The sequence below is a fragment of the Cebus imitator genome, unplaced genomic scaffold (genome assembly GCF_001604975.1).
Source record: "Cebus imitator isolate Cc_AM_T3 unplaced genomic scaffold, Cebus_imitator-1.0 Scaffold120, whole genome shotgun sequence".
Lineage (NCBI taxonomy): Eukaryota > Metazoa > Chordata > Mammalia > Primates > Cebidae > Cebus > Cebus imitator.
Genome location: NW_016107435.1, coordinates 1,824,209 through 1,836,181, shown reverse-complemented (window position 1 = coordinate 1,836,181; position 11,973 = coordinate 1,824,209). Strand labels below are relative to the sequence as shown.

Below are 11,973 nucleotides of genomic sequence, written 5' to 3'. Positions count from 1 at the left end.
CCTCCCGAGTTCCGGCAATTCTTCTGCCTCAGCCTCCTGAGTAGCTGGGACTACAGGCACAAGCCACCATGCCCAGCTAGTTTTTTGTATTTTTAGTAGAGACAAGGTTTCACCATGTTGGCCAGGTTGGTCTTGAATTCCTGATGTCATGATCTGCCAACCTCAGCCTCCCAAAGTGCTGAGATTACAGGCGTGAGCCACCACACTCGGCTATGCTTATATATTTTCTTCTAGATGTTAATATTTACTTTTTACATTTAGACCTGTGACCTATTTTGAATTATTTTTGTATATGCTATGAGTTATGGGTCAAGGTTCAGGTTTTTCTCATATGGTATATCCAGTTAGTTAAAAACCATTTATTCAAAAGGCTATCCTTTCCTCAGCAAATTGCGGTGGTGTCTTTGATATAAATATACAATACATATATACTCTCTATATATACAATGTGTATGTGTGTGTGCATATGTATATGTATATATATATATATATATACACACATATGCACAAACACACAAAATCAGGTGATTATGTATATGTGGTTTTGTTTGGAGAATTTCTGTTAAGTTTCATGTACCCATTTTTCTTTGTATCAATACTATTCTACCTCAGTTACTAAAGCTTTATAGTAAGTCTTAAAAATTAGGTAGTATAATTCTTCCAACTTTATTTTTCTTCAGAAATCTTTTGACTATTTAAGGCCATCTGCATTCTCATATAAATCTTAGAATCAGCCTGTCAACTTTGAAAAAAACAGCATAATGGTATTTTGAAGGGATTGTAATACTGAGTTTTCCAATCCATGAATACACATCTCAGCATTTGTTTAGGTTATTGATTTCTCAGAGCTGTATCTTTTCTTTTCAGGGAGAAGGCCTTGCATGTCATTCATTAAAATTATTAATAGACATTGATGTTTTGAGAAGCTATTTTTAACATTTCAATTTAAGCTTTATGGCATTTAATGAAAAAGATTTTGCCCATGACCCCAAAAGTTTTATCTTTTGGCTACCAAAGCAGTAGTGTCATTATTTTAAATAGCCAATAATACCTTCGTTTTCTAAGAGAGATGTTTGAGAATTTGTGAACATCAGTAGTATATATCAACAAAAGTGGCTAGTTTTGTGTGCTGCTGCTCTAAGAAAAGATTTAAAGGATAGTCAACATATTGGACTTATATGCTCGCTGCCTTTATGAAAAGCAAGTCTAATTCCTTTATTATATAATAACTCTAGCAAATCAATACCAAATATAAATATCTCACTGATTAAGAAAAATAACATGATGTATGAGTAGTATAAATTTATTCTAAATTATTAAAAATTTATGATAAAATAAGAAGTTCACCAAATCAGAAATTTAGTGGAAATAAAATAAACATTGGATTGGGGTGAAAAAAACATGTTGAGCTTAACATGTTAATGTTAAATGGGACAGAAATAAAGCATACTGCCTACCTTTGGATTAAATGCTAAATAGCAGTATTACACATTTTGGGAAAATATTCAAAAACTAAAATGCCGTAGAATGGAGTTTCTTGGCAGCTCTGTACTAATTTTATTAATAGTTATTGAAGCTTCTTTTACACCTTAGAAATTTTAGTCAAACTTTAAAAATCAAGGCAAAATACATTTCCAGCAAACGACCAAGAGCCAAATGTATTAAATGATCATATTTACACTCCCAAAAGAAAATGTAAAATGAAGCCTGTTGAGAAACATTTTGGACGTGATGTTGCAGAACAATTGCAACTTGCCCAGAGGTTCAGCTGCCCACAGGTGGCTTCCTTGGTGACTTGTTTCATCTTGAGTGTGTGGAGTCCAGGCTGGGAAGAAAGCACCATCCAGCCAGCTGTTCCGGCACAGCCCCACTGGCCGAAGCCTACCCTCACACAATGAAAACACTTAAACGTCTTCTTAAAACAAATGTTTCTCCCATTGTCATGGTTCTGTATATTAACACAAAATTTTCCTTTCTTTTCTCACAGGAGAGATCATTTCATTCAATATTTTTTATGAATTTTTTACCATGTGTACTTCAATAGTAGCAGAAAACAAAGAAGGTAAATGTGCATTGAGGGAGGGTGGGTGGTATAAAGTATGACATAAAGAAAAGTCTTCTAAATAAAGGGATTAGAACTTTTTTTTTTTTTAATGAAGTGTCACTCTGTCGCCCAGTCTGGAGTGCAGTGTTGCAATCTTAGCTCACTGCAACCTCTGCCTCCCAGGTTCCAGCAGTCCTCTGCCTCAGCCTTCCGAGTAGCTGGGATTACAGTTGCCCGCCACCATGCCCAGCTAATTTTTGTATTTTTAGTAGAGACAGGGTTTCACCATCTTGGCCAGGCTGGTCTGGAATTAGAACTTTTAAAATCCAGGCTTGCTATATAAATTCTGTGTATGTTGCATAGAGCTTTTTAAATCTTGGTAAATTTTTATGAGTGCCCTGAAAACTCTCCTTATTTTAAGACTACTGTACTGCCTATTAAAGTTGAATTCAAACATGCAAAAAACCCAGAAGAAAAGTCTCAGGAGTAGAAACATTCATCTCCCTCATATTCTACTTATACCCATCCACATGATTTGATGGAAGCGCTCACAGGAGTTACTTCCTTATCTTCATATCTGTCATGGTATCTGTCCTTTTCTTAAGACCCAGAACACACATTCTCCCATCCTTTCCCAGCCAGGCGGCCCTGTGTATACCAGCCCCACTTTCCCATATTTCCTGACTGGTTCCCAGAGTACAAAGCACAGAACGACTTTGCTGACTCACCCTGATCTTCAGCCTATATACTCTGCATATAAATCTGCCTGTAACTTACCCTTGAGGTGTCCTGCTCTAGGGGACAATGCCTGAAGGGAAACATATGATGAATCACATTAGTTGAGGCTCAGATTTCTGTATCCTGATAGAATCATGTAACAGTGCCAAAAAATGACCATTGTTTGCTTTTCCCATACTCTGATCTTAACCTGGACACCTGTGCTCTCAGATTTTGTGGGGTTATCTGGCAGATTGACAGTGACAACAGTCCCATCTGGTGAAGGCTTAGGACATTAATGTTTCTTCTTTCTTATTGTTTGAAGAAACAATTGTGAATATAAATTAATCAGAGCTAGATGCCTGGTGCAGTGACTCACACCTGTAATCCCAGCACTTTGGGAGGCTGAGGTGGGCCGATCATCTGAGGTCAGGAGTTTGAGACTAGCCTTGCTAACATGGTGAAATCCCATCTCTACTAAAAAAAAAAAAAAATACAAAAAAAAAAAGAAACTAGCCAGGTGTGTGGTGGCACGTGCCTGTAACCCCAGCTATGTGGAAGGCTGAGAGGTGAGAATTGCTTGAACCTGGGAGGCAGAGGTTGCAGTGAGCTGAGATCGCACCATTGCACTCCAGTCTGGGCAACAGAAGGAGACTCTGTCTCAAAAATCAATTAATCAAAAGTAATTGTCCAGCTTTGATTTAGAATCTTAACTGCTATTACATGTCTCTTCTGTGTACCTTCAAATAGGTCATCTAGTACATGGGAGAAATATGGATTTTGGAGTATTTCTTGGGTAAGTAAAGAACACAGTTCTGTGTTCTATAAGAAGAGTAGGTTGTATTACAGTGATGAAAAGTAAGTCCCAAATCAGGGCCAAAATAGGATCATAAGTGAAGATAAATGGATTCCTGAGTGTTGAGACAAGATGGGCACACTGCTATTTTATGTGTCCATCTTGACCTTTCTGAAAAAATAAGAGTGTTGTAATTAGCACCCTAAGTTTGACTCTGAGGCTCATTTTTTTATATGCTGTGTGATATCGAGAGAGTTACTCGGCTTCTCTGAACCTCAGTTTTATTATTTGGAAAACAGAATAAAGACACCATATTGTAAAGGTCTTGTTAGGATTGATCATAGCGCCTAGCTAGATGAAGGTCCTAGTGTAGTGCCTGGATCTCATCATCATATTCATCATTATTTCACTGTGTTTCTTAAATGTCACTGAAACTTGTCTTTTGTAGGTGGAACATAGAAAATAATACCTGGGTCATAACCGAGGAACTAAAACCTTTAACGGTGAACTTGGACTTCCAAAGAAACAACAAAACTGTCTTCAAGGCTTCAAGCTTTGCTGGCTATGTGGGCATGTTAACAGGATTCAAACCAGTAAGGAGTCTGTTGTTACATGATTTTACAGGTAGCTTTTTGTCCTTTTACTATTATGTAAAGGGTGAAATCTAAGAATATGGTGACCTAAAAAGAATATGAAGCCCCTTTTCATCCCCTTGTACTTCTTGTCACTTCATAGGTATGAGATCCCGTGGTAGAGAAGAGTAGAAAGGAAATGGAGGTTTCTGAGCCTGTTCTGGGATAAAGAGCATGTGGCCAGGTGTCAAGGGCTGGGAGTCCACACCTGGCATCTGCTCCTGGGTCTGCCACTCACTTAGGCAGGTCAGGCATTCATCCTCTGCTTTCAGTTTCCTGTTCAAAAAGCGTAGCCAGTAACATCCCACTTACTTACCTCACATGCTAGATTCAAAAATGCTTTGAACTTTTTTAAAAGCCTTGCATGGTTTTGATTTATTTTTGCCTTCTCCATTACCCAACCTAGGCATTTATATCCCACCCTAAAGTACAGGGAGTGACAGGGCCTTAAAGAGCATGATTGATGTGTCTGACTTTGTTGCTTTGTCTTTTTCTCAGGGACTGTTTAGTCTTACACTAAATGAACGTTTCAGTATAAATGGCGGTTATCTGGGTAAGTAGCGCATTCTCTAGTGAAATGGGAATTGCAGAGCTTTTTTTTTTTTTTTTCCTTTCAGATGGAGTCTTGCCCTGTCGCCAGGTTGGAGTGCAGTGATGCAATCTTGGCTCACTGCAACCTCTGCCTCTGGGGCTCAAGCAATTCCCCTGCCTCATCCTGCTGGGATTACAGGCGTGTGCCCCCATGCCCACCTAATTTTTTGTATTTTAGTAAAGACGGGATTTTACCATGTTGGCCAGGATGGTCTCAATCTCCTGACCTTGTGATCCTCCCAAAGTGCTGGGATTACAGGCATGAGCCACTGCACCCAGCCTCAGAGATTTTTCATGAGGAAGACTGAACTGTGCCTTCTGGTTACATCATCTAATCTCTTCCCGTTCCTGACAGTTTGTTCAATCTCTTCCAGGTGTTCTAGAATGGATTTTGGGAAAGAAAGATTCCATGTGGATAGGGTTTATTACTAGAACAGTTCTGGAAAATAGCACAAGGTAAAGTGTTTTGTTGCTGTATTATCAAATATTTATTTTAAATTACTCATATTAAAATATAAAAATATTTCTCAAGCTCCAGTTTAATCCTTTGAGGAACTGTTGCAGAATTTCTTAGGTGAACCTCCGACACTCATGGAATTATTCGTGTTTTTTTCGTGCGTATTGTGTGTTTTATAGCAAAGAAATGAGTTACGTATAAAGCACTAGGGATACTGACCTGAAAGTCACCTATGAATATTTTTGGTATACAAAAAAAAATTACCCACAGACAAAAGAACAATTTTACAGTAAAATCTTCATTTAAGTGGTGGTACAGACCAGGCACGGTGGCTCATGCCTGTAATCCTAACACTTTGGAAGGCTGAGGGGGACAGCTCACCTGAACCCAGGGGTTTGAGACCAGTCTGAGCAACATGGTGAAACCCTGTCTCTTCAGAAAATATAAAAATTAGCCAGGTGGCCGGGCGCGGTGGCTCATGCCTGTAATCCCAGCACTTTGGGGGGCCGAGGCGGGTGGATCACGAGGTCAAGAGATCGAGACCATCCCAGTCAACATGGTGAAACCCCGTCTCAACTAAAAATACAAAAAATTAGCTGGGCACGGTGGTGCGTGCCTGTAACCCCAGCTACTCAGGAGGCTGAGGCAGGAGAATTGCCTGAACCCAGGAGGCGGAGGTTGCGGTGAGCCAAGATCGCGCCATTGCACTCCAGCCTGGGTACCAAGAGTGAAACTCCATCTCAAAAAAAAAAAAAAAAAAATTAGCCAGGCATGGTGACACGTGCCTGTAGTCCTAGCTACTCAGAAGTCTGAGGTGGGAGGATCATCTGAGCCCAAGGAGGTCAAGGCTGCCATAAGCTGGGATCTATCGACTGCACTTCACCCTGGGTAACAGAGTGAGACTCTGTCTCAAAAAAAAACAAAATAAATAAATATAAAAGGTAGCACATATTAACCTATAAGTTATATTCTGCTTTGGTATAGAAATCTTACAATAGCAAAGCTATCCTTCCTTCATTCAGCCTCCATTGCAAGGAAATAAACGGGCATCAATCCTACTTTTAATACTTCCCAGGGAATAAGAGTTAATGTTAGTAGTGTTCTTTGATAACCCACTTCAATTTTTAATAGTCCTAATTTTCAGACAGTTTACTTTGTATTCCCTTAGTCCTATATACTGTAATGAATATTATTTCCCTTTGTTCACTTGCTGAGTGAAAGGCATGGACAGTAAGGGTGGAAGATGATCACTTGAGGCCACTTTGTTTCTCCTTCAGATAAGAGGGACCTCCTAAAATTCCCACTTCCTGTCTCAGTGTTTACCACACAGAGGTAGGGATTGCTTCTCCCACAGTCATTGCTCACCATCCCTTTTTAAAACTCACATTGTGTCTGGGCATGGTGGCTCATGCCTATAATCCCAGCCCTTTGGGAGGCCAGGGCAGGCATATCGCTCATGCCCAGGAGTTCGAGACCAGCCTGGGAAACATAGTGAGACCCCATCTCTAAAAATAAAAATAAAGAACACAGTCCTCAGATACTTGTTTTCCCTTAGTTTCCGCAGAGCTAAACATTTCCATTCTAAGTCAACTAAAAATGTTTCCCACCACCATCCTCAGCAAACTAACACAGGAACAGAAAACCAAACACTGCATGTTTTCAATCATAAGTGGAAGTTGAACAGTGAGAACACATGGACACAGGGAAGGGAACATCACGCAGGGCCTGTCAAGGGTTTGGGGGAAAGGGGAGGGGGAGGACATTAGGATAATACCTAATGCATGTGGGGCTTAAAACCTAGATGATGGGTTAATGGGTGCAGCTAACCACCACGGCATATGTATACCTGTGTAACAGACCTGCACGTTCAGCACTTGTATCCCAAAACCTAAAGTAAAATTTTAAAATAAGTAAAATTATTTACTAAAATGAAATAAAAAAGTTTTCCTTTTCTTTTTAAATGTTTCTATGTAGTTATGAAGAAGCCAAGAATATACTGATCAAGACCAAGATACTGGCCCCAGCGTACTTTATCCTGGGAGGCAACCAGTCTGGGGAGGGCTGTGTGATTACACGAGACAGAAAGGAATTGTTGGATGTATATGAGTAAGTATGTTTGTTCAAGCAGAAGTAGAAACAGGCGCATACACTGACATACTTTGAGTTGTAAGGCATGTAGCCTAAGAGGGAATCTCTCTTTTTGTATCTAGACTCGATCCTAAGCAGGGTAGATGGTATGTGGTACAAACAAATTATGACCGTTGGAAAAATCCCTTCTTCCTTGATGATCGCAGAACGCCTGCAAAGATGTGCCTGAACCGCACCACCCAAGAGGTACCTTTGCCATGTCTTATTTAGAAAGAAGCTGTTGCCATGAAAGATTCTCTTAGTTCTGGCATTTTTCTTCAGCCTTCAAATAATTTATAAGCCTCCTATTATTTAGTATCTCTAGCCAATCTCCATTGAGTTTTTGGTTTTTTTGACTTAAAGGCAAAATTGTGCTGTACTTTCCCTTTCTTGTTCTAATGCTGGATAGCACTCCGAAGTTGAATAATAAACAGGCAAGAATTTAAAAGGGGAAGGAGAGAGAGGAAAGTAATCCATGAAAACTGTTACCTGTGTTTCTAACAGTGACTCCCATGGAACGTCCGCGGGAGGATGGGGGGAGGTTGATTAAAGAATATCTTGAGGCCGGGCGCGGTGGCTCAAGCCTGTAATCCCAGCACTTTGGGAGGCCGAGGCGGGTGGATCACGAGGTCAAGAGATCGAGACCATCCTGGTCAACACGGTGAAACCCCGTCTCTACTAAAAATACAAAAAGTTAGCTGGGCATGGTGGCGCATGCCTGTAATCCCAGCTACTCAGGAGGCTGAGGCAGGAGAATTGCCTGAACCCGGGAGGCGGAGGTTGTGGTGAGCCGAGATCGCGCCATTGCACTCCAGCCTGGGTAACAAGAGCGAGACTCCGTCTCAAAAAAAAAAAAAAGAATATCTTGGTTTCTAAGAACCTGTTTGTTTAGATAAGTTGTTGGCTTCTGTATTTAACTTACTGAACAAAACTATTTTTGTGTGTTTTAGAGTATCTCCCTGGAAAGCATGTATGATGTCCTGTCAACAAAACCTGTCCTCAACAAGGTATTTTGAATATGATATATATACTTGCTTTTTAGGGAAAGAATCTGGCCCTATGTTTTATCTTTTTCTGTTATCTTTGATCACTTTGAGCACAGAAGTTATGTTTACCTTAGGGCTGATTTTTTTTTTTAATGTTTTTGTATGGCTAAAACTATAACTTTTGGAATACAACAAAGAAATTGATCATTGAGTCTTGATAGGTCAGAGTATTGTTTATAGCTTTATCTACATGGCATTTGAATTAAGTCTAGCATTTTACTTTTATCCGTGTCTATTAAAAATCTCACACTATACAACTAACACCTAAAAGTCAACAGAACAAAGTCTGAAGTCCATTTTCAGACAGAGCTCTGTGTCTTGGTAGGTTAGGGTTTCCCTTAAACTTTAGTACATCTTTTCATCTTTTCCCCGCACTATAGATTAAAAAATGCAAAAAGTTTCCTAATCATCCCACCATTTGCTACCAGTCATTGCTTGAACATTCTGAATATGCCGCTCTAACTATCCCACTTGTTCCTTCTCTTCCTGGTCCTTTTCCCCAACTCTCCCTAAAGTAAACATGCCTCCCTTACCCCTGCCAGGACAAATCTCTCCTAGTCTTTAGCATTCAGGTCATCCTGGCTCTCACAGGAAGCCTTCCTTCAGTTCCTAGACCCTGCTATACTTTCATTTTGCCTACACCATCTATGAGCAAGTCACAATCCCATGACTGTAGTGTGTGATCCATGAGTTTGGGTGTGCACCTTGTGAGCTGGGTGCCTGCAGTTTCCCCTACTGTATTAGAAATGCTTTAAGGATAGGGATAGCCAAAGTTTCCCGTTTTTTCCTCCATAGTACACCGTGAGGCCTTGCAGGACTGTCAGTTGTGCGTCGAGGAGGGGTAAGGCAGTCTTAAAGCATTGGTGGTGAAGCAGTGTGCTGTCAGGAATAAGCTCTTGTAAAGAGCTGGAGATTCTTTGCTGAGCCCATTTATATTCATGACCTGAAACATGGTCCTATTGAAGTTGGTTGCTTTAGTTATTTGATGATACTATATAATGATTAGCTAATACTATATAAAATGATTATACTATATTAAGTATATACATTCTATAACATGCTTTCCATATATTAACATAATTATATTTATTATTTCATATTAACTTGATAAAGCAAGTTCTACAGGTATAGAAATGCTCATATATATCTGAACATCTCTGAATTGAAAACATCCTTAAAGTAAAAACAACTTTTCTTTCAGCTAACCGTATTCACAACGTTGATAGATACTACCAAAGGTCAGTATGAAACGTACCTGCGGGACTGCCCTGACCCTTGCATTGGTTGGTGAGCACACATCTGGCCTACGGAATGCACCCTCTGAGACATGAAGACACCATCTCCATGTGGCCGAGTACTGCAGCCTTCTGACCTTCCGCAGACGAAGACTTGGGGCAGGTTGCCTTTGAGTCAGGAGCTCATCTTCCCCCAAATGTTTACAATTCACAGACTATTCTTTTTGCCCTATCAGTTGATTTTTCTTATTTGCAGATAATTCTTTAGGTGAAGTAAAACAACCATCTAGAATTCATTGAGTTTTGTTTCACTTTGACATTTGGGGATCAGGTGGGCAGTGGAACCATGGTGAGCTCTACCTCCCTGAATAAATGGAGAGTCAGCGTGAGTGGTTAATCTAGCACATCTGTCTGAGTAACAGTAAACAGTCCACATTCTTCAGTTTTTTACTTTTATCTACATATTTGTATTGTTTTTCTGTATAGCAGGCTTTTCCTTCTGGTTCTAACTATTATTAAAATTAATATACCAGCCAGGTGCGGTGGCTGACGCCTATAATCCCAGCACTTTGGGAGGCCAAGGTGGATGGATCACAGGGTCAGGAGTTAAAGACCAGCCTGGCTAAGAGAGTGAAACTGCATCTCTACTAAAATCTATAAAAAGTAGCAGAGTATGCTGGCAGGTGCCTATAATCCCAGTTACTTGGGAGGCTGAAGCAGAAGAATTGCTTGAACCCAGGCGGCAGAGGTTACAGTGAACCGAGATCACACCACTGCACTCCAGCCTGGGTGACAGAGTGAGACTCTGTCTCTAAAAAAAAAATTAATATACCATTGTCTTTGCTGTTAGTGACAGCAATATAACTTTATTACATGTGATTAGGGAAATGAAACAGACATTCATTCACCTTGTATTTCTTTAAAGGGAAAAAGGGCCATTGACTCTAAATAGCACTTTTTGGGGTTCAATAAGTAATCAGTATGCAAGAAAGTATTTTATAAGATAGTTGAAGTGTTCCCTTTTTCATAATTAGTCTACCTCCCAGTAACCCTAAGGAAGTTGCTAACTTAAAAAAAACCGCATCCCAAGTTCTGTGAATTTAGTAAATAAACAAGTCAAAGACTTGTGGAAAATAGGAAGTGAATCCATTATTTTAAATTCTGATAAGTAGCATTCATGTAATAAACAGGTTTTTAGTTCTTCAAATCAACATGTATTTTTAAAGAACTTTTAGTAGTTACTAAAAATGTTTTTCAGAAATCAAACTACTTATGAAAAGTACTAATAGAACTTGTTAACCTGTCTAACCTTCATGATTAACTGTGAAATGTACGCCATTGGTATTTGTACAAGACTGTGTCCACTTCATTTTGTATAATCACAGTTGTGTTCATGACACGCAATAAACAGTCACTGGAAAGAGTGCCAGTCATCAGTCATGCACGCTGATTGGGTGTGTACATCTGTGTTGGTTTGAAGGTGGGGGATCATGATCGAGAAATACAAGCTGAACATCGTATCTGAATTAAATAAGGGTTATGTAAGTGGGTTATTAAATATGACTAAATGGTCGCAATCTTACATGACTAATACCACCTCCTAACCAGATAGTATCAACCCAGTTTTCAGGTGTTCAAAGGCAGTTTTTCCCCCAGATAGGAGGTGCTTCCACAAAACTTTAGTGATCCCAAGATTACTTTCGTGAAGCAAGAGCATTTACATTAAAATAGGATTCAATTAATGCAAAAGGAAACTTTACTCAGATTTTGTACCTCTTATAAAAAAGAGAGGTCAACTTGATGTATTTTTTGTTGATGTTCTAACCTTTGATATGCCTGATAATGAGGAGATGAGATGCTAATTGTTTCAGACTGAGATCTCAGGAGTAAATCAAAGTTTAAAAGAAGTAACAGGTATTAAGATTTTAGGAAGTAATTGGTTAGTGGTAAAGCAGTTTTAAAATAGGATGTACATGATAAGCCTATTTATATTACACTTTATACATGTACTTATGCATAACTAGACATATATCTAGAATATGATGATTGGGAGAATATTAACCAAAATACTGACTATAATTCCCGCTGGAAAATGGCAAGGCCATTTTAATTTTGAGAGGACAAAACTTAGTACCCGTTGGACATTAAAGAGACACTGTTTTTAGAAATACTATAAAAGGGCCGGGCGCGGTGGCTCAAGCCTGTAATCCCAGCACTTTGGGAGGCAGAGGCGGGTGGATCACGAGGTCAAGAGATCGAGACCATCCTGGTCAACACGGTGAAACCCCGCGTCTACTAAAAATACAAAAAATTAGCTGGGCATGGTGG

At 39.6% G+C, this 11,973-nt stretch overlaps 1 protein-coding gene across 3 annotated transcripts in view; it reads left to right on the top strand.

The window, feature by feature from the left end:
• The window catches only part of ASAH1 (N-acylsphingosine amidohydrolase 1), a 31,864-nt gene extending 20,779 nt beyond the window's left edge, over nt 1–11,085 (top strand). For all 3 annotated transcript variants that reach the window (XM_017539679.1, XM_017539678.2, XM_017539677.2), the window contains exons 6-14: nt 1,988–2,062; nt 3,512–3,557; nt 4,006–4,150; nt 4,688–4,742; nt 5,155–5,236; nt 7,212–7,343; nt 7,448–7,571; nt 8,315–8,371; nt 9,612–11,085. In XM_017539679.1, the coding sequence (XP_017395168.1) occupies nt 1,988–2,062; nt 3,512–3,557; nt 4,006–4,150; nt 4,688–4,742; nt 5,155–5,236; nt 7,212–7,343; nt 7,448–7,571; nt 8,315–8,371; nt 9,612–9,701 (806 nt within the window). In that variant the 3' untranslated portion in view covers nt 9,702–11,085. The remainder of the gene's footprint in view (nt 1–1,987; nt 2,063–3,511; nt 3,558–4,005; nt 4,151–4,687; nt 4,743–5,154; nt 5,237–7,211; nt 7,344–7,447; nt 7,572–8,314; nt 8,372–9,611) is intronic.
• Nucleotides 11,086–11,973: the final 888 nt, after the last annotated feature.